General features: G+C 39.2%; 1 protein-coding gene across 5 annotated transcripts; it reads left to right on the top strand.

The window, feature by feature from the left end:
• Positions 1 to 282: 282 nt before the first annotated feature.
• On the top strand, positions 283 to 27,001 carry ankib1b (ankyrin repeat and IBR domain containing 1b). 5 transcript variants are annotated; one of them, XM_046846840.1, is made up of 21 exons: positions 283 to 574; positions 6,103 to 6,361; positions 10,199 to 10,499; positions 10,604 to 10,786; positions 10,944 to 11,061; positions 12,672 to 12,880; positions 14,505 to 14,593; positions 14,793 to 14,937; positions 15,785 to 15,951; positions 16,491 to 16,579; positions 16,918 to 17,048; positions 18,060 to 18,194; positions 18,320 to 18,406; positions 18,488 to 18,554; positions 18,650 to 18,795; positions 18,909 to 19,087; positions 20,735 to 20,786; positions 22,918 to 22,992; positions 24,124 to 24,235; positions 24,425 to 24,468; positions 24,553 to 27,001. In XM_046846840.1, exons 2-21 carry the CDS (start codon positions 6,174 to 6,176, stop codon positions 25,330 to 25,332), a joined length of 3,297 nt encoding a protein of 1,098 aa, XP_046702796.1. In that variant the 5' UTR covers positions 283 to 574; positions 6,103 to 6,173; the 3' UTR covers positions 25,333 to 27,001. The 5 variants fall into 5 exon arrangements, with proteins under 5 accessions (XP_046702796.1, XP_046702797.1, XP_046702801.1 ...); XM_046846841.1 differs by having other exon boundaries at positions 283 to 606; XM_046846842.1 differs by lacking the exon at positions 283 to 574 and adding an exon at positions 829 to 1,293.
• Positions 27,002 to 27,450: the final 449 nt, after the last annotated feature.

The following is a 27,450-nucleotide window of genomic DNA, read 5'->3' as shown; positions in this document are numbered from 1 at the left end:
TAGAGTAGGTGAGATGAACTGGGAAAGCAGGCAGTGGGTCAAACCACTGTGAGGAAGGGGAGGGGGGGAACTCAACTGTTTCTAAATGCATTTTTGCGTTTTTTTTCTACTTACACAATTATTTAGGTATACATACATATATTTTTCACAATAGAGAGTGCGATATTTATTTAGATTTTTTTTGGGGGGGGGCAACCCTCGGATGGGTGGGGACATGTCCCCTCCGTCCCCCCCGGGATTTACGCCCATGATAGATAGATAGCTAGATAGCTAGTTAGCTAGCTAGATAGAGACAGACAGACAGACAGCGAGCGGTGGCGCTGCAGGGACTTGTATTTTGGCGGAAGGTTAAACACACAGTGAAGCTGGCCGCTTGTTGCTGCTTCACCCGCATTTGAGCTCGTTTACAACAAAGAGCGGAGCAGGGAGGCGTTTCTTCTTCTTCTCTTTTCTTTACTGTATGTTTGTGTGTGTGTTGGAGATTAAACCGGACCGGATTGATGACTGACATATTAGCGGAGTTGTTCCGGATCAGCAGGACCCTCGGAATCGCACCTTTTTTCTTGATCATCGGGTAAACCACAGCCACACACACTCCACTCTCAGGTTACAGCTTTCCGTTGCGTTAGAAGCGTTATGTTTGTGTGTGTGTGTGTGTGTGTGTGTCTTTGTCTTTGTCTTTGTCTGTCTTTCACTCTCATACACTCCCTGTGCGATTTACTGACACAAATACAAAGTTAGCATACAGGACAGCACTCCTACTCTCTCTCTTTTGCTTTCGCACACACACACACACACACACACACACACACACACACTGTGCTGTTAGTAAACACGTCGCCTAGCGGGCTAACGCGGTGCCATGCTAGCCCAGGCAGGTATCAGATCCGGGCAGGTTGGTGTCGGTTTTCCGCAGTTAACCCACTTCTTGGTCTGGTTGGACCCCAGGGATGGAGCTCGATGGTGAGAGGAGCGGTGGAGGAGTGTGTGCTGGTGGATCAGCGTGTCTCTCAGCTATGTGCGTGACCCCATTCTAGAAAACGGCCAAGATGTCCGGAGTAACCGTCAGTGTTCATGATCACCGCTGGGTTTTGCTTAGTAACGCTAGCTAGCTGCTGTACACACAGGCAGGCCGGCGCCTCGGCCCAGGAACCTGCTGGATCGTGTTGAACATCAGCATGCTTCCTGGGTGAACACTGGGAGATGATCGTCGTCACAGGAGGAATCTCAGCGCCTTCAGTGATCTGAGCATCGCTTTGACCAGACGAGCCGGAGAGAGAAACAGTCTGATCAGTGTGTTCCACCTCTCGTTTCTTCTTTTAGAGGTTCACGACGTGGACGTGAACGTTGCGTGTGTGATGGCGTGTGTTATTGTGTGTGTGTGTGTGTGTGTGTGTGTGTGTGTGTGTGTGTGTGTTTCCTGCGCGCTTGACGCTCGGTACCAGTGCTGTGTTGTTGACCAAGGTGTGGTTGCTTTACCGATCTTCTCACCTGGCATGCTAGAAAGCAGAGCTTGTATACGTACACACACACACACACAGAATCCAGACTCTTCTAGGAAATGGAACCAGTTTGTTTCTAAACAGCAGTGAAGACCGACAGCTGGAGGACACCACACTGCCTCTATGGGCTTCAGACATTTTCAGGTCTTCTCCAGCTTTGTATCTCTGCCCGCTGAGGTGAACGATGACCCCGGCAGTTCTACAAATGTGACCCCAGCTACCAGCTGCCAAAACACATGCCCAGCAGGTCAGACTGGTAGACTGTCTTCACCAGCTGGTGGATGGAAACAATTTCTGAGCTGCCCACTGCAGAACCCCCCCCCCGGACATCAGGACACCGGGGGATTAAAAAGTCTTTAATGCGCATTGGTTCGTTTCGTCAAAAATCTAAAGACGATGGAACGGCAGCGGCCTCTCAGCTTGCTGTTAGTGTGTGTTTTGACTTTTCAGACCATGCTGGGTTTTTTCAGCAGAGGTGTTAATTTGAAGTTTTCATGCCGTGATAAAACCTGAACATAGCATGGCCAAGCTGTTGTTTACTTTGTTTAGAAAGATGTGTCTGAGATCTTTCCTCCACACAACTTCTACACTGTCAGTGTCAGTATAATGTTGTAAGCTGAAAGAGTGAGTGGCTGTGTGGAAGCGCTATGCTCTGAGCCCCCGAAAGACCACCTGTAACTTGGATGTTAATGCTGGTTAACTAAAATTCGGATTGTTCATTACCACGGATAGTGTGGTGTTCTGTGCGTTTGATGTATCCAACAGATTTATGTGCCTGTGCTTACAGCAGACTTAGCAAAGAAACATTTCCAACAGTAGCTGAATACACAGCCGGTGGGTTTTCGGTGGAGTCCTGTGCAGCAATACTGAGGCTCCTGGCGTATGATTTTAGGAAGAGTTGTGAAATTGTTTGAGAGACACCACCAGACACGAACGCGATCAGAGAGATTACGATAAAAATGACTGTAATGGACAGAAATGCCTTTTTCTTTTGATCAGTATTTTGAAAAAAATTCAGCAGTGAGGTCGCAGTCTTATCATACACTCTGACTAATCATGAGACCATAACAGCTTTAGTTATGTGGATCATTTGGTGTGATTGCTAATTGGCCTTCCGATTTGCGAGATTGTATCATAACACCCCTGTAACACTCCTGATCACCAACACACACTCCGATCGTCATATTTAGCAGCCTCTCTCTTTCACACTGTGTTTAGTGGCGACTGACACGAAAAAACTGTGTGTGTGTTAGTTGCTGCTCTGCTTGTTTTGCTGTGTGTCTGATCAGCGATGATTGTACTGTCTGCATCTCTAGCGCCTCCATGTCTGTATTGCGTCTGCCTCACTTTGGATAAACAAGCAAATCTATATTTCCTATAGCCATATATTTTGTGCCTAATTATTATTTTTTTGCAATAGTTGTCCCTGATTATTTTGCATGCAAAGTGTTCATTTCAGGATCATTTCAGTGGTTGATAATGTTCACCTCACTCAGGTGTGAGAGTTAAGGAATCAAAACAGCCAAAATTGCAAAAACGGTGGGTTTGGAGTTCAGCAAATAAAAACAAAGTAGTCGATGTGATTACAAACCGGCAACAGTGAAAGCCATACAACATTCAACTACAGTCTCTAACTGCATATTTACTTTTAAAGTCTAATAAATTGGCCAGTAAGTGACTACACTGACACTCCTGAACTCCATGCACTTACATTTTATTAGTGTCCTGAAGACCTGAGTATAGTATTCATATCAACATCCTATTCCATATTTAGTCCTTATTTGCTGTTATAATAACCTCCACACTTCTGGGCAGATGTTCTACTAGATTTTGCAGTGCGTTTGTGTAGATTTGTGCTCATTCAGCCACAAGTGTGTTCATAAATGCAGTTACTGATGTAGGGTGAGGAGACCTGGGCGTTTTGTACAGTCAGCGTTTTTATTTACTGCAGCCCAGAATTCAATTGATATATATGTATAATAATAATTATATTATATAATAATGTCTGTTCAGCGGAACTGCATTTCCAGACACAGTTTATTGGCTGATGTTTTGAATTATTTGTAGACTAAATCTTTCAGTCAGGACACTCGTTTCTGCCTCCCTTAGAAGCAACTTTATGATGGGTTTTGATCGCATATGCTATTTTTTGACAAAATCCTTTCACAAGTTTTTAATCCTGAGGTAACTGATGAGTAATAAAATGGGAAAAAACAACCATAAAATGCCTGGTAGATTTGCAGGACTTAAAAAATTAAAGACTTAATAAATACTAGAATATTTCCTCTATTATAAAATGACTTTTAATGCCTCACTTATGTATTATTATAAACCAAGAGGTTTGCATTGAGGAAACAGAGGTGGAGGGAGAAGTGAGGCAGCTGTAGCAGTCTTCTTTTAAATTAGTTTAAGATCACAGGATGTTAAGTAATACAAATATGAATATTATGGCAAGCTGATTTTGAAGTCTTTCTGATTTAAAATCTTAAATTAGCAGCTTTTTTTGAAAGTAGGTTTCCCTCTAAAAGGTTCATCTCAATTCACGTCCTTAATGGTATTTTATTCGCTACAAACTCTGCTAAGTGAAAACATGTGCTTTTGTATGTGTGTTCCTGTAAGTTTCTCATAAAATACAATCGAAATAATTCGTTAAATGTTTAATCAGTGCAATTTTGAACTATTTAGTTCAACTTTTATGAGCTCAAATGTTGCATCCATAAATCTGGAATATCCTTTTCGCAAATAACAGCTCCGTAGGAGACGAGATCTGTGCGCTTTATATTTACCCAAAAATGGTCTTGTTTGTCCTGTGGGTGGATGTGAGTTGTAACCTCTCAGGCTAAAAGCAGGATTGAGCATCAGCTGACTGGTCACAGTGTGGACAGATGGTATGAGTAGGGGTATAACTGAATCCTGCCCCTCTAACAGAACCTGCTCCCAGTGGGTTGAGGGCAGTTGGCAGAGGGAGCCGGAAGCCCCTAGTGCTCCTGAAGGAAAAGAGTGTCTCGTCTCTCTGGCTCCTGTGGTGCATGAGTCAGTATAATGATGGAGATTGTTCACTTCTAAAACATGTGGTTTTATACTGTAATACTAATTCCTTCACTGGCTTAGGCCAAATGCTCACTATACAACTTTTAGAAACTCTCCGAGCTGCTCGCACTATAAGAATTGTGATCAGGAGTTCGGTGGCTGTGTATCTGTCACCGTAAAAGCGGTCATGTGACTTTGTAAGGAAGCATGAAAAAGAAGGTTTTACAGAGTAAGTGAGAATTTAGTTCTGCCAAGAGGACATGCGTTATAGTAAATCTGTATTTGTTACAGAAGTATTTTTATTGTGTTTAAATCTTGTCTTTGTCCTCAGACACATGAACTGGATTCGGGTATTTGCTGCGCTTGACATTAGATGAATTAGAGTTTTTTTGGACTCTTGTTTGCATTTCGGAGCTGTTCTTGCTCGTCTCTGAGGACTTCACTACTGAAAATGATGCTTGAAAATATTGAAGCCTTCACACTCGATCTCAAAACAAGAACAATTCACACTGTGCAGAGAGTAATCACAAAACTTTGTTCAATTTAGTTCAACATTGGGTCAGAAGTCATGTAGTGTGTACTGGGCTTTAAAAAAGGAATATTCATTTACCATGGAAGCATCTGTGTTCGTACATCTTTGTCACTAGTGTGATTACGGAAGTACATCAGTTGCCATTACAAAGACAAATATATTTTATGTCTAATCCTCCAAAGCCATGTTTATCCATCGGTTTTGCATTCTATTCATGCGGGTGCCTCCCTAATTGTTACAGTTAACTGTAGAGCACAGCAGGGAAAACCGGTTATTTTACTGCATTATGTCCATGTGCTCTGCACTTTGTTCTTTTGCCATCCTGCTCTGCCAGTGGGGTGCTATCATGCTATCATCAGCGAGCAGATTATTCGTTTGGCACAAGGGAACCGCTTCCAGGAAATGCAATGCTTCATGCTACAAGGCTCTGTACTCTCTCAGAGCTCGGATGTATACAGTTTAAATACGAATTTAATGATCTGAAAGTGCAGATACGTTTTTTTTACGGGCCAGGCATTGTTCTGCGTCACAAATATTTAATTAGCGTAAAAAGTTAAAGCGTCCAGGTGCGTTTAACGTCAATAGCTGCATAAACTAGCTCAATGGTTAAAGCACTTCTGTCCTGCAAGTAGAGGAAAATGCATCAAGTAGGACATGCTCAGCATCTGCTGCTGTCAGGCCCCTCATGTGGCTGAGCATGTGACTTTGTTTTTGTGAATACTGCTGGGCCTCAGTGGGGAGAACTAACTCTTCATTTTTGAACAGAAGAAAGAGACAAAGTCTGTGTGGACATGTTAGGCCTTGTTTGCACCGATAGTTTACTGGATTACACCGAGGTTCTATGAGAAAACAAAAAAAGGGAAATCTGGAGCGGGGTTTGTCTCCTCCTTTCCTGGTAATCGTTCGGCCGGATAATGATTTGGCTTGTAAGCATGTAAAAATGTAGGCTAGTTAAAACTGGATACGGGACCGCACTGCTGTTTCCATTCTCAGCATTCATGTATAATAGGAACATTTTTATCTTCCTGATGTTTCCAGGAGACACGCGATGCCGGATCCACAGCCTAAGTAGTGCTGAGTGAAGAGAACAGAGAGCTGGGAGCTGAACGATGGGGAATATAGCGACCAAGTTTCGAAAGGCGCTGATTAACGGAGACGAGGTGCTCGCCTATCAGCTCTACGAGGGTAACCCACAGTTTAAAGAGTCACTGGACCCCAACACCTCATACGGAGAGCCTTACCAACATAATACTCCGCTCCACTACGCTGCTAGGCATGCAATGACACGGATACTCAGGTACTCATAAGATTGCTTTATCTGAAGGTTACTTTTTAGAAGGTTTACTGGTTCCATTTAAGCTTTTGGCAGAATTTTTTTTTTTTTTTTGCACTGTATCGTTGAGTAACTGTTCATACTGTTGTATCAATAATAACACAGTACCTGCTACATTGCAGAACAGTGTATTGGGGCATTGTTAATAGAACTGGTTAATATTATATCATTATATTTTCCCAACATTCCTAGAGAGAGGTTTTGTTACTGACATCAATGTTATATATTTTATACTTATATAATATATATACCAATATAGACACCAATGTAAACCTATTCTTGTAGAAGTCCCAAAGGCCTGATTTTGTTTATTGTTTTATAAAATTAAACTACTTTAATATCAGAATGTGATTTGACCAGTGTGGAATTTTCTGGATTTGTGTCTTTACTCTAGATTTATTATAGCTCCCCCAATCCCCCCCCCCAATATGATTGACGTATTTGAAACCGCTTATTATCCAGACCGTGTTTTCACCTTTAAATGCTTCTGTACAGGTGCAACAGGATATGCTATAGTAGTAGGATTTGCTTATGCTCTTAGCCAGGTGTTGATGGCTCAACTGTAAGAAAGTTTGAAGAAACTCCCGATGTTCCTGGCCGCATCCATTACTCTAAACCTGTACTGCTTTGAGTGTTGATGCTTGCCTGCTTTACTACTTGGTTGACGGTTCATCAGTGCGCTACAAAGAAATGAAATAAAGTCACAGAATAGTTTCTTACAGCATTTTTGGACATGACCTCATCTAGCGGAAGAACTAGAGAGTTGTTTAAAGGGCGATTCAGCCTCACCCAGCCCAAGTAGCAGGATGTAATGGTTGTCATTCTGTAGTACAATGGACTCAGCAGGAGGGTGGGGTGGGGTGGGGTGGGGGGGGCGTCAATGTCTGTGTCACAGGATGTTTTTGCATTGTGAAATATGCAACTGTGTGAGTTCAACAGGATAATCATCTGCCCAAGTGCTTTCACCTAAAATGGTCATGTAGGAGACTCATTTCACTTGGATTGTGTTTGTCTGCTGCATAAAAACGAAACTAAACCCCATACTTGAAAATCACACAGGGATGTACCATGTAAGCAAAACATCTGTTCAGTGTAAACTGGCCTTCTGTCCGCTCCACATCAACTGCATGGAGTCAGTGCTTTCGGTGCTATTTCCCCTATGAGGAACGAGAGTGTGTTGAGCAAGCTGTAATTAAAGTGGAATAGTAAACAAAACTGCATATTTGGTTTACTCCACTTGGTATTATAAGTAGCAGTACTGTACAGAGTATTTGCTGTGTAACTCCAGGCTGTACAGTTCTACGATTTAAATACCAGATAAAGATTCATATACCAGAAGAGTGGGAGTGTTGTTTGATGGTTTTATGGAGATTAGCCTTTAGTAATATGTGCAAATTAAAAATGATTTGGACAGCAAAATGGAAGGGTCCACTCTTCTATGAGTTCTGTGTCTCATCTGGGTTTCTGCGTTGGATTCCATAGGCTTCAGTGACTATTTGTCAGATATTGCAAATTTTATATCTCTTATATCTTAGTTTAAAATTAAATATTTTAAATATCTAATGGAAAAGAATATATCAAACAGTCCTTATATCAAGGGAGCAATTGTTTCATAGCATATTATACATGTTCACGCTAATACTGAGTCTTATTCTTACTAATGTGCACAGGGAGAGGAGATTGCTGTTGGGATTACTGGAATTCTTGAGAATGTTAAGTGCTTTGTTAATGGAAGGAATAATTTGATATTTTAACATGTGCATAAGCTCCAGTTTAATAAGTTCAATAAGTTCATAAGTTCTATTGAATATTTTAGGAAATCTTTCCAATGTATATTACTAGAACTAGAACCCCCCCCTGCTATAGAGCTCTGACCTCAACTCTACTAAACACCGGATAAATTGGACCACTGACTACATCAGTACTTGTCATCAAGTCAAGTCAAGTTTATTTCTATAGCGTTTTTCACAACAGACATTGTCTCAAAGCAGCTTTACAGAATTTAAGAGTTAAGGTGAACGATGTGTATTTATCCCTGATGAGCAGCCATGGTGACTGTGGCAAGGAAAAACTCCTTAGATGTTATGAGGAAGAAACCTTGTCTAGTCTTTAAACAATACAGAACACTGGAGAGTAAAAACTAACATGAGCACTGGAGTATAAGACTTTCTACAGTCTTTTACAGTCATCTGAGATTATAGAACCAGGAGCTACTGAGCAACTCATAAAATAGCTCAACATTTGCCATCATCATGGATCCAACTCCAGCTTCTCCATGCCAGAGCCTTTAAACACTCAAAGAGGTCCAATGTCCAAACTCCACATGAAGTGGAATCCAAATGGTGCTTGTACATCTCTAGATGGTTCGGGATGTTCGTGGGGTCGCACCTACTTCTTTAAAGGTCCACAATCTTCATTACTAATGCTCTTGAGCCTGAATGAGTACAAATCTAACCTCAAATTTAGTGGAGGTTAATGTAAACTGAAAATAGGGACTAAATGTAGAATGAGAGAGGCGAAAAAACACACAGGAATCTTATGGTCTGGTGTCCACAAACTTTTTTCTATATAGTGTGTGTATTTTTTTGGACATGCCCAAAACTCCACTGGTTTTCAGCTCATAAAAGTGTAATTGTACGTTCTGTTCTTAACTTTGAAATGTTGTGTTCCAGTTGTGGATTCCTGAAAATTTTCTTTAGTCTTTTTTTTTTCCACTTATGCAAAGTGGCCTATGCTTTTTTCCGACGCTATCAGTACAAGTTGTTCTTATTTTCTAATTATATTTTACAAAAGTTGAATTAAAATGGATGCTTAGGGTCAATTGGTCTGAAGTGGATATAAATTAAGCTGGCTGTCACCTGTATTATTCAATCACATTGTCACATTTCAGTTCTATTTAAAGAGCAAGTTTAACAATGGACATTGTTACTGCAGCTTTACAGGAATAAAAAAATTATGAATTTACGTTTTAGCATAATAAGTCCCTATACGTTTATCCCTAATGAGCAATCCACTGGTGAGACAAGGACAAGCTCCCTGGGATAGTTTGAAGATAGTATGATGGAACTATTCACGGTAGTTTTATCATTGTTGAGGTCATCATCTGTTCACTAATGGGCGATTGAATGCGAAACTGTTCAGTGCCAGTTACAGCCCCGAAACATTGTAGCAGATTGTTTTTGTTATTTACAGTCCAAATTTATATTCATAGTTCTTGAGTTTAATCCTCCACAGTTATCTCATGGATCTTTAGGCTGTTCATGTGTAACTATTCTCAGCTGAATGGTCTCTAGTTGAAGATAACTCCATCCAGAAGTAGGGTATTAGGCAGGTCTGGAAAGCAGAAGAAATTTTAATGTCACTAATGTAAAAAAAATATGCATGTAAAAGACATCATGAAAAGCATTTGTTGCCATCTGACTTCCAGGTTTTGACAGTGTCAGAAATGTTTTAATTTCAGACTGTGACCTCAGCAGGGACACTTGTTTAAAAGCCAGTAGGAAGAAGGAAATATCCTTATTACCTCAGACTCACTTTGAAGATTGCTTTTGTTTATGTGACCCTATTTTCTGCACCAGTCTGGATTGCTCTGATTGATTCCATGAGCGTGACATACTCGTTTTCTTTAAATCGCTAGTCTATTTTTAGAGGATCTTCATTGTATAATCAGTCATGGAGAGCACATGTTCTTGCATGGTCTTTTATAGAAATGGAGCAAGATTCATTTTTATTTATCTTAGTAGAGAGGGGTTTTTCATCCATTCTCCCCGACCTGCTTCTCATCATTCTTTTCTTGCTCAGGTCTTTCCTCTTTAGCAAGGATGGCAACCCTAACAAGCGAAACATACATAACGAGACTGCACTGCACGTGCTTTGCATGGGGCCACACATCCTGATGGCAGAGGGGACGCTCCAGCCGCGCCTGGCACGGCCCTACGAGGATGAGCGGCGTCGTGCAGACTGCCTCCAGATGATCCTCAAGTGGACCGGTGCCAAGCTGGACCGCGGCGAATACGAGAGCGCTGATGTCAGTGCCACCGATAACAAGAAAAACACACCACTGCACTATGCAGCTGCCTCAGGGATGAAGACGTGTGTGGAGGTGAGCATGTTCTTTAAACGTCTTGCAGATCTTCAGTGTTTCTACTTGAGGGTCATAAACATACTGTCATGCACAATGCCTTTAACAGATAAATGTCTTTACAGTTACTCGTAAAGCGTGATGGAGACCTGTTTGCTGAAAACGACAATAAGGAGACACCATGTGACTGTGCAGAGAAGCAGCATCATAAAGAGTTAGCACTAAGTCTGGAGTCTCAGATGGTCTTCTCAACCGACCCTAACGCTGAGGACATCGAGGCGGAATACGCCGCTCTTGATCGCAGGGAGGTACAAAAAATGCCCAGATTTTCCATTTAGTTTTTTTTTTTTTTGGGGAGCGGTCATGAAATACACTTCAGATTCAAAGGCAGTAATTGGTGGAGGTGCTGATTTAGGATGTAGAACACCCGGCTGAATGATTAATCTGTCTCTGATTGTGTCTCAGTTTTACGAGGGCTTGCGGGTCCAGGACCTGAGGAGGCTGAAGGACATGTTGATAGTGGAGACAGCAGACATGCTGCAGGCTCCTCTCTTCACTGCAGAGGCTCTCCTCAGGGCACATGGTACGCATGGCATAGTCACACTAAAATATCTGTTGGGATCATTTCCATTCTGCCACGATCATTCACGGGAGGATGGAAAACGTTAAACTATTTAAACACAACAGCCACTGGAATCTGAACCCTGGAATCCCCAGAAAACTGAATTCCTCTGCTTTTTGTCACATTTGATGTGTAGCACTAATCCAGATCATGTATGTTTTTAACAATTGAAGTTAAAGGTTGAAAGTTACAGTAACTCTAGTGCCAGTTTTTTTTTCATTATCTCCAGTTATATGTTCAAGCCAATTGAAGTCCTTGTTCTAGATGAGTTGTGCCCATGGGAAAACAGCCAGCGTTCTGCTTGCTATTATTACAAGTGTGTCCTCTTTGGATTTTGCTAGCACAGGTTAAAATATGGGGTCTCGCCTTCTCAGAATGTGCAAAAATAAATCTGTAAAAAAGGTAGACAATGTGTGTTAGTACCACTTATACATGAGCATTACATTATACATAATATTTGCTAAAATATATACATAGACGGTTTGGATCAACTTGAAAATATTTAGTTGTATGATGATTTTACATCCGCATAGGCTATACGTAACATTACGTGGTAAATTAATTGGTAAACATTTTTTTTAACATAATCAATTTAAGTTTGTTTGCATTATACAGATTAACAAGCATTTGTTGTTGAGAGACACACAGTATATCTGTATACAGTTTGGATGTTTTGCTAACCCGTGGACTTGATATTAATCTATTGGATGTTATTATTGCGCTCTTCTTAGTGATATGTGAAGCGCAAATAGTAAAACGTTTGTTCATATGTTTTATATTATTACCTCCACATATGTTATTTATTGTTCTACATGTATACTTTATTCGAGATCATGTGCTATATTTAAGATTATTTGCTTACATATTAGTAACTTGTTAGTATATTAGTAACTTGTTAGTATATTAGTAACATGTAAGATACAACTAAAAAGCAAAATCTTTCTACATTTCCCCTTCTTACTATTACATTTTAGTCTTTTTTTCTGCTGGTATTGGTTATAGAACTATTTTTAAGGTCTGGTGGCTGCCAATAATTAGAGTTTGTTGAGGCTGGATTGTAACTGTATTAATTGAAAACATAAATACACTTCTAGTGGCTCGGCTAAAAACTTCAACTTTAGTTTAGAACGTACGTCAACGGTTGGTACATGACATACTAAGCTTGATCTTGATGACTAAGCAAATTTTATATAACGGCACTGTCAAAAAGTTATATGACTGGACTTTGTGCTTCCCTTGTTAAAACTTGCACATCAAGGATATCCTCATTAGAAATTGTGATGCATGTGCCCTGCTTTGAGGCCTGTTAGGGCCCTATAAAATCCTTTTATTTTAATATCATGCTCATAACTACAGAGGTCTACAGAGGTCTAGGGATTCCCCTAGGCCGTTTTTTATGTTTTTCTTAAATTAAGGATTCCAAGGTTGTTCATCTTTTTGCATTAAATTTGAAGACTAAAGTAATTAGAAAATTAATTTTGAAGGGAAGATTTATATTAGAATTATATTGGAGTGCTATGAGCTATTAGACAGTTCTTCACCTTATGAAACACTATACATCTTCTACACAGACTGGGACAGAGAGAAGCTTTTAGAGGCATGGATGTCCAACCCCGAGGACTGCTGCCAGCGTTCTGGTGTTCAGATGCCCACTCCACCACCCAAAGGGTACAATGCCTGGGATACACTACCTTCACCCCGAACGCCACGCACCACCCGCTCCTCCATCACGTCACCTGACGAAATCAGCCTCTCGCCCGCGGATGACGACCGCTCCTTGGTAAGTATGCAGAACCATAAACACACGATTTTTGTATTTTGTAAATATATAGCAACACAAGTTTATTATTATTTTAATGTTCATGTGGTGTCTCAGTGAGTCATGTATGTAGGAGGGAGGTGTCTGTCATTTTTACCATTTTGCTCTGTTGAGTGTACTGAGTGTTGAGTGTACTGAGTGTACTGAGTGTTGAGTGTACTGAGTGTTGAGTGTACTGAGTGTTGAGTGTACTGAGTGTTGAGTGTACCTTCAGATTTAGCAGATAGACTCTTTCTCAGTTTGTCTCCTTGGAGTTTTTTTTGTGAATTTGTGGTGGGTCTTGTGCGCTAGCAGATGCTGGTAACTGTATCGCTAATTTTCTTTTTTCCCCATATCTTTCTGATCGGTTTTGAGGACCACAATGTAGTCCATTAGAACTTCATAGCTCTGTTCTAGTGCGCCTTGTTTATTAGGAAGACAGTAGCTTGAGCATAGTCAGTCTATGAATGTATCAATACAGACACTGTAGTCAGACAATGTCTTTTTCACAGTGGCCACTTTTAGACTCTACAGTACAACTACAGTCTTCAGAACAGAGAAGCTTTTTAATAGATGACTAAATGGACAAGCAGATGTTTGATATGACAAATGCATGGTTGCATCCAAGTGTTAAGTCTCATAAAGCGTGCACACGATTCAACCCTTCAAAATCTAATAATCGCTGAATTACTCATGCCACATGATTAGAATTGCCGTAGTTCTGATGTAGTGTGTAGTGTTCACGCTACACAAGTTATTGCAAGCAAGGCTCTTGTCCAACACAAAATCTTTCACTTGGATCCCAGATAGTGTGTACTAATCCCTATTTCACAGCTTGTCATGAAAATAAACACAAAAGCTATCTATCAAATCAAATGACTGTCTCTGGTGACTGTTTTGCATGGAAACATGGAATGTCCAGGAAAGTTTTATTGTTAGGATGCAAGTTGTGTGAACGGTCTGTTCTGCGAAGAGAACCGAAGTAATAGTGCAAAGAAGTGCAGCTCTATTTTATCCTGTTGGTCATCATTGCTCAAGTGTTTACTTTTAATGTTGCTGTTCCCTGCAAACATTTGAGTACGACATACCACGTGTAAGCACAACATTATTTTATTTACATTTTGCTCTCGTTCACACAATTAGATAGATGAGATCTGGATTCAGGGACAGGAGATAAATTAGTTTTCCTTTTAGACTGTCATTGGTGCTCACACTACACAAATCTTTGATAAAGAATATCAAGCATACATGCAAAAAGTCAGCATGTGTGACAGCCTGGAGATCGAGAAACTCACATCACTGAACCTCTCGCCTTCTATGAGCCGTCACCACAGGAGCATGCAGTGAGTTGTCACCAATACGGGGGGAGGGGTTTGTCGGTGGCTGTGAAATCTAAACTTGTGTGATGTGCACAAGGCTTAATCTCTCCTGGCATTCGAGACATGAATATTGTGTAGGTTTACACCTGCATCACTTTTTTTTTTTTTTTTTTTTTTTTTATCTTCTATACCAGGATCAAGCCAACTGGGGGAAAGCAGATGTGTATCAACACAGCCTTTTAAAAAAACCTCTTACTGTCATTTTTGCTTTGTGTTTCTTTTCTTAGTGTGGTATATGTATGTGTGCTGCTTCCATGTTCGAAGAGCCTGTCGATATCCCGTGTGGCCATGAGTTCTGCAGATCATGCTGGGAAAGGTGAGGGTCGCTTTTAACCCCATTGTTCCGCAGGCCATTTGTCGCTACTAAAATTAAATTGGGCTTTTAAAACTGATTAGATGCAAGATGTGCACCATATGCTACCTTGCTACAGCTGTGCTATTTTTATCCAACTCTTGCACCAATATGTCTATTAAAGACTAGACTCATTTGTTTAGTGAAGTGTCTTCTCCTGCAGCTTTTTGAATATGAAGATCCAGGAGGGAGAGGCTCATAACATCTTCTGCCCAGCATATGACTGCTTCCAGCTGGTTCCTGTGGAGGTTATAGAAAGTGTCGTGTCCAGGGAGATGGACAAGCGGTACCTGCAGTTCGACATTAAGGTATAGCCTATTCACGGACGGCACTAATGGATGCTACATTTTATGTTATCCTGCAGTTTGCCTTCTAGGAAACAAATGCCTTATTAGATTGACAAGCCTGTTGTTAAAAATTAATAAATAAATAAAAATTCCTATTTACACAGTTTATTTTTAATTTTTACAGTATTGTTTTTAGTAATAAAATCTAAATTTGTACTGGATCTCACAAACTGACTGATCAGTGCTGCAGGCTTTTTAATTTAATCACTAGCTGTTCATTTGTCACTGTTCAGCAACGTTCCAATCACATTGCCCGGAAAGAACTCGCGTATGCGTAATGTGACATCTGGCTACAGCTACCGTTAACCTAAAATGTGAGCTATAGGGGAAACAACAGTAATGATCCGCGGCCCCTGCAATCTGAACATGCATTGGAATGATGTGTCTCATGCTGGGTGCCCAATAACTATTCATTATGTTGCCATAACAACTCTGAATCTTTTGCTGGGATGCTGTAGTTCTGTATTGCTGGTCAGGGTAGGGGTTACTACCGGACATGATGGCTGTCTCTGTCTGCTAGTATTATAATTAACCCACTTTTGTTTTTTTCTCCAAAGACTCCCTGCTTTGTGTTGTACGATGATTTAGAGCATATAGATTCATTTTGTTTTGGTGATACTTGACTGCACATTGTGAAACAGTTGTAAAATGAGGATGCATGATTTGATTTTTGCTTTTGTCCTCATATTGATTTTTATAATATATAAATTGGCTAGGTTCACCATGTCCATCTCTCTGCCTCATATGAGTGTATGTATTTCTTTCCCCCTCCTGTTTCTCCTTCTTGTTGCCCGGTGGTCTCTGCCAGGCCTTTGTGGAGAACAACCCTGCCATCCGGTGGTGCCCACGGGCAGGCTGTGAAAGAGCAGTACGCTTAGCGAGGCAGGGGCCTGGTGCCAGCGCCTCCGACCCGCACAGCTTTCCTCTGCTCCAGGCCCCGGCTGTGGACTGCGGAAAAGGTCATCTTTTCTGCTGGTCAGTGCTGATTCTCACCACAGCTCTAGAATTGCCATCTTAAAACCACAACACTGGCAGGTTCTAATTTTAAAAGCAGGGCTGATGTTTTTATTTCTTTTTTTTTATGTCTTTGCACAAGAAAATCAATGGCAATCTTTTGAAAGATATTCATATGTGTTATTTTTTTTTTGTATTTTATGATCTGTGGTGTATATGTATATTTTGCCTCCTGGCATGGCAAATCACTGATCATCTCTTCCCTGCAGCTCTATCCCTTCTGTTCAAACTGCACACATGCACTCGGTTATGTGCCCAATGCTGATTGCGCCAGGCCTCATTACACTTACCTCAGTGCATTTCACTTCAATCCTCCATATGCCAAGTAGGCATTTGCTCATAGCACTATTGAAGCTAGGATAGCAGCAACGTGACTATACTGTCTCACTCCATAGCAATCCCTCTCATCAACATTCAGTTCAAAAACAAGTCATTCTCAGACTCATTAGCCTGCCAATTCATCTTAATGAGTGTTTGTGTGCTTTTGTGTGACACTGCAGGGAGTGTCAAGGGGAGGCTCATGAACCCTGTGACTGCCAAACATGGAAAATGTGGTTGCAGAAAGTCAGTGACATGAAGCCAGAAGAATGTGAGTATCGCTTTGCTATATACTCGAGTGAAAAACCCATAACGGGTACTAATTCGAGTCAGGGTTTTTATGGAAATCAACCTAAAAAGACACACTTTTGTTTTTATGCTAGGACATTTGTAAGGTAGCGCGTCACATGACATTTGATCTATAGTTGTGAGATCTCTGAATGTAAGACTTTCATGACTGGTTCATCCAGTCATCAAGTCCTCAATTTAATTTCCTATTTTGATTTTTAAAATTGTTTGTTCTATAACAATGTGAAAATTTGCCTTGTCTGGGTGTCTGTACTTGAAACAAGACGACGGTCTATTTTTGTGCTTTTTGTCCCCCTGCAGTGGCAGGTGTGAGTGAGGCGTATGAAGATGCTGCCAACTGTCTATGGTTACTCACCAACTCCAAACCCTGCGCCAACTGCAAGTCTCCCATTCAGAAGAATGAAGGCTGTAACCACATGCAGTGTGCCAAGGTGCTCTTTTTGTTTCTGCTAAGAGGTGCTGGGAATAAATATTGACCTTTTAGATGTTACCTTAATGTTCATTTTCTCCTCTCTCTCTCTCTCTCTCTCTCTCTCTCTCTCTCTCTCTCTCTCTCTCTCTCTCTCTCTCTCTCCCCCGCCAACTGTTTGAAGTGTTTGTTGAGGTGTACGGGATAGATAGACCGATATTATTTTTAGGTTGAAGCATATCAAGGCAGAGATGTCTGTATTGAAATCAGTGTTATATACTCAGACATATATTATATTTACATTATATAAATTAATATTTGAATCCAGCATCCACACATTATTTGACATTTTTGATCAATATTATTATACTTGTTACAAACCATTCTTAAGTACTTGTTGCTCTTCTTCCTAATAATTGTATTTAAATTTTAGTATATATTATTTATTAGTATTTTTTTTTTAACGTTTAGTCAGGTGGTGTTAATTAATTTTCTACAACATCCTCTAAAAGTAGTGCTGATTTTTTATTTTTATTTATTTATTTTTACAAATTTAATTTAATTTTTTTTATAAGATTTATGTTTATTTATAAGATATTTATTATTTGTATCTAATATATGGTAACAATTTATTTTATTTGGCATTTACCTTTTATTTTTTATTTTTATTTTTATTTATTTATTTTTACAAATTTAATTTAATTTTTTTATAAGATTTATGTTTATTTATAAGATATTTATTATTTGTATCTAATATATGGTAACAATTTATTTTATTTGGCATTTACCTTTTTATTTTTTTTTATTTTTTTATTTTTATTTTTTTTATAATTAGTACATTTAAGGTTAATTTGAACATTACGAGCTGCATTATTTTGGCTTATTCATTTGTATGAAGAAAGCTTGTTGAGGAAACATCTCAAGCTGTATACCATGCCATTCTATAATTCCTTAGAGAAAGTTAACTGTTAACAAGAGAGTTAAGCATTTTAGGACTTTTGTGTCATCATCCCCTTCTGTTGTGTCTCTACAGTGCAAGTATGATTTTTGCTGGATCTGTCTGGAGGAGTGGAAGAAGCACAGCTCATCCACAGGAGGATATTACCGCTGCACTCGCTACGAGGTCATCCAGCAGGTGGAAGTGCAGTCAAAAGAAATGACTGTAGAGGTATATTAATGATGCTTACTCTGTTTACATGTACATACAGTATGTGTGAACGATTTATTTCTGCTTTAGCGAAATGTTAATGACTTTCCTTTGTTTTTCATTTCTGGTTTGAATTGCATATGCAGGCTGAGAAGAAGCACAAGAGCTACCAGGAACTCGATCGCTTTATGCACTACTATACACGCTTCAAAAATCATGAGCACAGCTACCAGGTAATGGATCGATTTAACATTTTTTCCTACTGTAGTAGGTTTACACTTAGTTCTAATGTCCTCTTTTACCGTTCTGTTTAGCTGGAAGAGCGTCTCCTGAAAACTGCCAAAGACAAGATGGAGCAGCTGAGCAAAGTCTTGAGTGGAAGTAAGGCCTCAGCACTCTCATAACACAAACGCTTCTTGTCAGAGCAGCAGGTCTCTGCTATTAGATACAAAAGAGCCTTTGCTTTGCTATTGCAGGGGAAGGAGGTGCCCCAGACACTACTTTCATTGAAGATGCAGTCCATGAACTGCTTAAGACTCGCCGTATCCTCAAGTGCTCTTACCCTTACGGATTCTTTCTGGAGCCCAAAAGCACCAAGAAAGAGATCTTTGAACTTATGCAGGTAAACTGACCTCTACCCAAACTTTCTGGATCATTGTGCAGGACAGCGGAGTAGTGGAGAGTAGGCTTTGTGGACGCGGTCTGGTTCATGTTTAGTTCCATTGTTTTTCTCAGACTGATCTAGAGATGGTAACGGAGGATCTTGCCCAGAAGGTGAACAGACCCTACCTCCGTACCCCTCGTCATAAGATAATCCGTGCCGCCTGCCTGGTGCAACAGAAGAGGCAGGAGTTCCTGGCTTCTGTGGCTCGAGGCGTGGCACCCAACGACTCGCCAGAAGCCCCAAGACGCAGGTTTTTAACACGTTTCTGTGTTGCCCAGATTTCTGCAGTGCAGTAAAGCAGTTTATCATTAAACCAAAAGAAGCCAACATATCATATTCATTATTTTACATCTATATGTGATCTGATCCAGTTTTTCCTGCGTTCTGTGCTGGCATTGCCAAACAATCCATCTATTAGCAGTGTTGGGGGTAACGCGTTACAAGTAACGTGCGTTAGGTAATAATACTTTTCTGGAGTAACGAGTAAAGTAGCGCGTTTAGAAATTTTATTTATACATTTATAAAACTTTATAAATTTACACATTAATATCTGAGTTACTTTTTAAAAAAAAGTAATGCGAGTTACTTTTCAGTTAAATTATTTTGCATAAAAAAAATAAATACTGAATTAAAATGAACGTAGTCACTTAGAATCGCGCACTCATACGTGCGAGCCGTGGGAACAGAAGCTGGTCAGAAGCGGAGATGGCAAACCAGTGCATTACATTACTGTGATGGAAGTATTCTTATTATTTTTAAATAGTCGAGGAAAAGGAGAAAGGAATAATGATTAAGTGTAGATTATGTGTTGGTGAAAAGCTCTTGTCAACTGCAAAAAATACCACTTCAAAATAAATAAATAAATAAATCTGCATGCAAAGCACAGCACTAAAGGTGTGTGTGTGTGTGTGTGTGTGTGTGTGTGTAATGTTAAATATATGCAACATTATGCAATGTTGCATATATGGAAATGGATACAGAAATATAGAAAACTTTTCACCTAGACTTTCCACCTCTGCAGCTCAGAATAAAAGTTTTCAGTGGTACATGTACGATGCCATCACAGTGGAGATAGAGAGCAAATTCACAGCTCATTTGCTCTTTGTGGGAAGATAAACTGCCACGGTCACTGATAATAGCGTGAACTTTGTAAAAGCGTTCAGAATGTTTCAAGCTGATGATGAAGCAGAGAATGATGTAGACGAGCACGAGGTCATATTTATGGAATTGCACGATGTTTTACGTGATGACAGCGAAAGGTATGTTCTCCCAGCCCACACCCTTAACCTTATATACACGAACGATAGTTACGTTCTTGACGGCGAAGCAGATTGAAAAACAGTGTACAGAAGTGCGACTGGAAAGTGTTCAGCCTTGTGGTCAAAATTTAGTCGATCATCTTATTGTTCTTAAGAAATGTCTTTTGCCCTAATATAACTTATTTCTTAATGGCAATTATCTATATTACACCTGTTACACCTGTAAGGCCTGAAAGAGATACAAGTAACGCAAAAGTAATATAACGCATTACTTTCCATAAAAAGTAACTATGTAACGTAATTAGTTACTTTTTTGGGGTGTAACTCAATATTGTAATGCATTACTTTTAAAAGTAACATTGCCCAACACTGTCTATTAGATAGTGAAGAAAATTGTGCAGAGGAGATTTGTTGCTTTTAAAATTATTCTGATATGTAGTTGTTAGATTTAATGTGTTATATCTCTGCCATGTTTTTGCTCTCCTTGGAAAAAAAAAAACAGGCCTCTTAACGCTCTTTTTTTTTTTTTTTTTTTTTTTTTTTTTTTTTTTTACACATTTATTTTAAATACTTTTGTATGTGACATCCATTCGTATAAGTTGAAAAAGTGGATGTTGATCGTGTTTGTGTTTTTACAGTTTTGCTGGGGGCACATGGGACTGGGAATACCTGGGTTTTGCATCACCAGAGGTAATTCTTTTCTCCTCTCTTGACTTATGTAAACTAAAAGGCATTTGCATGTTGGCCTAGTAAAAATAATACACCTAGAGTGAAATTTCTTAGCTCAGCCTTAATTCTGTGAATAACAATTTTTTATTAGCATCCCCTACTCTTCATCATAGATGACAGTGCATTTACAAATGTGAGACATTTAATAGCCTAGCTAACTGTTCTATTCAAACTTAAAGTAGAAGTAAACAGTAAAAGTAGCTCTAATTATGACCTCTTATCTATCTCCTTCAAACTGAAGACTGATGTTACCACTACAGAGAGAAAACTCTTAAGAAAACAGATAAAAAAAAAAGTGTGATTAAGTTATGATTAATCATGCATACATATATACACACACACACACACACACACACACACACATATATACATACATACAGTAGTTGCCTCTTCCTGATTTCTTATTTTTTTGAATGTTTGTCACACTTTAATGTTTCAGATAATCAAGCTAATTTAAATATCAGTAAAAGATAACACAAGTGAACACAACCTGCAGTTTTTAAATGAGGGTTTTAATTATTAAAGGAAAACAAAATCCAAAAATACATGGCCCTGTGTGAAAAAGTGTTTGCCCCCTGTTAAAACTGTGGTTTATCACACCTGAGTTGAATTTCTCTCACCACACCTGTTCACAATCAAGAAATCTCTTAAATAGGACCTGCCTGACAAAGTGAAGTAGACCAGAAGCGCCTCAAAAGCTAAACATTATGCTGAGAACAAATGAGAAAGAAAGTAATTGAGAACTATCAGTCTGCTAAAGGTTATTAAGCCGTTTCTAAAGTTTTGGGACTCCAGCGAACATGTGACAAACATGCAAAAATATATCAGGAAGAAATCAGAAAGGGGACAAACACTTTTTCACACCACTGTGTGTATGTGTGTATATGTATATATATATATATATATATATATATATATATATATATATATATATATATATATATATATATATATATATATATATATATAAATATATAAATATGGGCTGTCAGTCGATTAAAATATTTAATCATGATTGTTGTGAGTTAACTCGTGATTGATTGCAACTTAATCACACGTATTGATCTGTCCAAGATGTACCTTAAATTTAACTTTTCAAGTTTAATACTCTAATCAACATGGGCGTGAACAAATATAGGTGCTTTATGCAAATGTAGGTTTTTATTAGTGAAAACACACACATAGAGCATGAAGACAAAATATTCCTGTAAATGCTTTAAAGTAGTTATGGTGTTTTAAATCACTTTAGGACACCATACAGAACTTTTGCTATGTTTTCATACGGATGGTTTTAATTGCCGGATGTGTTCATCACGGCGGCTTTTGGTGCTGATTTGAGACATCAATAAAACAAATGTTTAGTGAATAAAAAAAGATTTCTCGGTGTAGTTTGTTTATTTATTTATTTTTTATATCTAAGTAAAGAAAGGATGTGCTTTATAAATGTGTTGCATTGAAGGTTTGAATATCGTCTATTTTATATTTATTTATATTTGTAATAAAAATGGTCAAACAGAAACCAGCGCTGCATTATTCGTGCGTTAATAAAATTAGTGCCGTTAAAATGATATAAAATCAAGTATTGATTGGAAATGCAGAACTAAATTAAAATAGTAATATTTCTGTTAAAATGTAGATTTTGTCTCTTCTTTGATGTTTCCTTTTTCTCCTTTTCTCTTCTTTATTATTATATTTAATGCAATTCTTTGGTAAGTTTAATACAGTTAGAAGCTTGACAAGACATACTATAACACAAAACATCTTTTATAATGCAACAGTGTGGACAGGGAGTGCTAAACTTATCACAAACTATTTAGAATTTTGATTCCCAGTGTATTATTTGGGTAAAACCTGCTTTTGATTGTGGATAATTGAAAGCCACTTTCAACCAGATCTAGATAATAAAATACCTAATTAATTCTCTGATTTATTTGTATACTTGTACTTCTTTTGGATAAAGATTTACTGGTATAGAATGGTCCATAGATCAAAACGAGCATGCTGAGATTTGAGGTGCAACACTATTTGGATGTCTGAATATGTTCATGTATAGCTGAATGGTATACCACTGCTATTCTGTTCTAATCTAAAGATCCAGGGGAGTCAGACAATTCTCGGAGGAATTGATCCGAGAGTCCACATTCAAAATGCAGGAGGCCAGCGGCAGGTATTACTGAACACCACCCCCCTCCTACCCTCCCAATATTCTTCCATTTTTAGGGATGGCAGCATCAGCAACGGAATGGCACCTGTCATCTGCACTCCATCAATCTTTTCATTGTTCGCACTTTAATTTGGCAGCATGCTTTCTTTTTTTGGTTGTGTCCTCTGCAGTTGACTTAAAGATCTCATGCCTGAGAGAGTATTACCTTTTTTTGTTTAGTTTAGTTTAGTTTTGTTTTGATGTAGACTTGCATCTCTTGAGCCCATTCAAAAAGAAGAATAAAAACTTTCAGTATTGTTAAAAGTCTGCTCCATTCCTTTACAAGCATATACATGAAATAGCCATGTACATACTTTCAGATTTTTGGAGCTCCTCAAATATGGCATGTTGAGATTTAAACCGCGGTGTATTGGTTACATCTTCTTAAAATCATTAGGAAGGGCATACAATAAAAGATTAAGACACTGGTTCTTAATCATGGTTACTGGTGTGATATATATAAAGTTATGTTATGCAAAGCGAGTATACTAGTATAATAATAAACACCAAACATTTTTACCTTTTTAGTTTAACATATCTTCGAGCCTAGACTTTTGTTTTGCATGCAGCTTTGAGTTCATTCAGGTTTTTATCTAGTTTCATGCAAATATTTTGGTGTTGAAAGGACAAATTGGTTTTTATCAATTTGTCACCTTTTTTTGACATTCTTTTAATTATTTTTTATATGGAAAAGATAATCATTTATTCAAAATATGTTCCTTAGCCACCTGATATAATTGAAACAATTGCATTTTTTCCCCCTAATTTCTTAACATTAATACCATTGTTCATGATGGTCTCACAAAACAAGTAATTCCCACATACTGTATAATTTCCACAAGTCCAATCCTAGATGGCCACTGTACTTTTTTTTTTTTTTTTTTTTTTGCAAGCCTGCATTTATTCTGTGGTCATACAGGTCTGGATTTGTGTCACAGTTTTGTGGAGGTTGTTTTTAGATTTCTCTTGAACGTGTCTTTTAACAGGCTTTTCTTCAGCAGGGTAGATGGGGGGATTCTTCTGTGCATGGGCTTAACAGATTCTCAGAAGTGGTTTAGTGCGTTGTATTTTTTTTTTTTTTGTGTTACAATGTAGGAGTATGCAGAGTTCCAGTACAGACGCAGACACAGACAGCGCAGGCGTGGAGACATGGCCAGCCTGCGCAGTAACACACCAGACTCCGATGAGCCCAACTCCAGAAATATAGGTAACTTCTAGGAGCAGAACAGCTACAGGAGGTGTTTTATGCCTAGGGTATTTCAGTACTGGAAGAACGCAAGTCTTTTAGTAGGATTTTGTTACTCTACATATTATTACTGTAATTGTGCTAAACATTATTAGAAATTAAATTTTTATAAGTATTTAAATGACCCCCCCCACCTTCCCATTCTCTCAGATTCAGAGCAAATTGGTTGTAGTCAGAGGCAAGGATTACCCATGGTAAGTTTTGTGACTCTTTTTTATAATTAATACCACTGAAAATTTCAATTGGAGTAAATCTTCTCCCTTATTTTCATCCTGCAGCCCCACAGCTCATTGGATGAAGATGATCCTAACATCCTGTTAGCTATTCAGCTCTCTCTGCAGGAGTCAGGGATGGCCATGGGAGACGGAGGTGCTGTAGATACCCAGGAGCTGCTTGCTCAGGAGGCATCTCTGGGGGCCATCGGCACCTCTCTGCCCACCAGACTTGACCCGGTGCTCCATGGTGTGGATGTTCCTCGTGCTGCACTAAGTAGTTCTGAGCTTCTTGAGCTCGGAGATAGTCTGAAAAAGCTGGGCAACATGAGCGGCCAGAACGTCCCGCAACGCTTTAATATTCTGGGTAATCCCAGTTGCGAGACCACTGGAGGCCCTTTCCCAACTCCCACTGGACACACAGAATCTGCTGAATTAGACTCTGCTGACAATGCTAATCTCCTGGGCAACATCATGGCCTGGTTCCATGACATGAACCCTCAGAACATCACTCTGGTTCCTTCAGCAACTTCTTCAGATCCAGAATTTGGCGCTCACCTCAGCGCCGAGCAGACAACAGAAAAGCCTTTCCAGCAGTGGACAGCAGAGGGCAAGCAAGAGGATTGTGAGTATAGCAGCACGCAAGAAAGAGAGCCTGTCAGACCCACTCAGCTGGACCTAGTGAGTGTAGACGTGCCATCTGCATCCGCTCTTGTGCCCCAGATGAGCGAGACCCTTGGCGCCTCTCAGCCGAGCCACCACGAAGACGACCTTAAATGTGACTCGGACCCTGAACAGCCAAGCAGCAGCTCTTCTGAGTGGGAGGGTCAAGTGCACCTTGTATGAAATCAAGCTCCCTGTTTCTCTTCCTCCTCCATAACCACTTTTGATGTGAATAAGCTGATGATGACATCATTCGTGAGATGGGATTCATTCGTATATATGAACTAATAGGATTAGAAATCGGCTGAAGTCCTATTTAAAGAACACTGAAATTGTCTTGAAACTTGTCTGGTGTCTCTTGCTGCAGGCCTGAGGTTTTTTTTGTGGACATGATGTGTGATTTTTCTAATTAGAAGCAGACAGCATTTCACAGCCTTGTGGAGGTGAACAATTATTAAAAGGAAAGCAGTTAAACCAGAAACCGCCAACAGTACAAAACAGGCCCGGCTTTAGTCTGTGGCAGGAAATGATTAGGGTAGCGAGCTTCAGTATAAAACTGTCGGCTCTTTTTCACAGAAAAGGTCTACTGTATGGATACAGGACTGTTCTGTTTAGTCTGACAGACTGGTTTGCTTGAATGTCCTGTGCAACCTGAGCAGGTTAATTTTTTCCTTGCTTTCTTTTTTTCCTGGAAAGACCTGCAATCTTAGTGATAGGTGTTACTGTAGGTGCCATAAACACTGGTCAGCACATGCAGAGTTCATGCACCCAGTGGACAGTGTATTGGCTGTGCCTGCTGCTGAGGGCTAAAAGCCCTTTTGTAAACACAACCCTTCCTTTAAACACAGTGTGTAGTATTGGAGAAATGAACTCTAGCACCTTCCTTTGGAGAGCTAAGCTGTTCTGAAGTGTTGATCATGGCGAGGGTAAAAAAACAACAACAACAAAACAAACAAAAAAAAAAACCGGTCGTTCCAGTCGCAAACTCTTAATTTCTTTGGTCAAACCTGATCACTGTAATATGCTACTGGTATTTAAAAATGGAACATAACGTTGAAATTCGTCCTGTGCAGGACCACTGCAATGGTTACACTACGCAACTTATTACAGTGCCTTGTCCCTGAACCTTCCCTCTTATTTATTGCCACATCTCTCGAGTGCTCAATGAACCGCTCTAGTTTTCAGTGGCAATGGAAGTCAACAGTCTCCAGATTTAGCATTTGTATTAACATTTTTCTATACTCTCAACCACCCTTTAGTTAGTCTCTGGGCTCCATGTCCAGAGCTTTTTATAAAACAATTATTAATACAGGCTTGTGTGGAATTACTGCTGATGATCATTTTTTTCCCCCCCTGTATCTTTTATCCAGACCAGTTTAAGTGGTGATAAAATGATTTGAGTGTTCGAGATGGTGTGTACAGTACGTGATGCCATTGTGCTTCATTGATTATGTAAAGCGCCAGACCTAATATATTGTGAAATTAGATTTTCTATTTATTTGAAATTGAATGTCTTTCATAAAAAAAAAAACTAAAATAATGGATAATGTACAAAAAAAATTAATGAAAGCCAATGTTTTTGTTCATGTGTCAAGGAGACGGTCCTTTCACAGTGCCACTTTAAAAAAAAAAAAAAAAAAAAAAAAGCGCTTTAAACTAATTAATTGTTACTACTGAGGTGATTTTTTTTTTTTTAAATAGCTTTTTAAGCAAACCAACTTCAAGTTTTTTTGTATCGGCATGTTTCTATAGAGAAAAAAAACCTCCGGCTTAATTCTCAATTAAAAAAAAAAATCCTGAATGGCAGCATTCGTTCATGGCATTTAGCGAAGTGGTAAAATCACACCTAATTTAAAAGAAATCCCCCAAATTTAATGGTATATTATCAATTCAGTTTTGCCCTGCTGAAGAACAAATTGCTTTAATGTCAATCAGAAATCAAGTTCATAGTGGAAAAAAACCCAACCTGTCCTCGTAGTGATGGTAACCCCTGCAGTATTTCTTCAGTAAGCAGTAATGTATGTTGCCAAAGTGGGTGAGCTATAGTATAACATAGTTAAGCACTCGATAGGTTCTTTCCATCTGTTTAGATGTGAAGTGACACGTCCTTTGTGACAGTATGCTGTGCATTAAATCCAAATACACAAGTTCTATTTTCTTGCAGAGGAAAAAAAGGCGATTTGAGTGTGAATGCAGGTCATCGGAGGAAAAGAAAGGCAAGCACATTTTGTAACCCATTTAAAAAAAAATTTATATTGTTAAGTGACTAATCCTTGAAATGTTATTTGCACTTTCATAGTC

The sequence above is a fragment of the Silurus meridionalis genome, chromosome 4 (assembly GCF_014805685.1).
Source record: "Silurus meridionalis isolate SWU-2019-XX chromosome 4, ASM1480568v1, whole genome shotgun sequence".
In the NCBI taxonomy this organism is placed as follows: Eukaryota; Metazoa; Chordata; class Actinopteri; order Siluriformes; family Siluridae; genus Silurus; species Silurus meridionalis.
The sequence above is the reverse complement of the archived record's forward strand: the minus strand, read 5'-3'. Positions and strand labels throughout refer to the sequence as shown.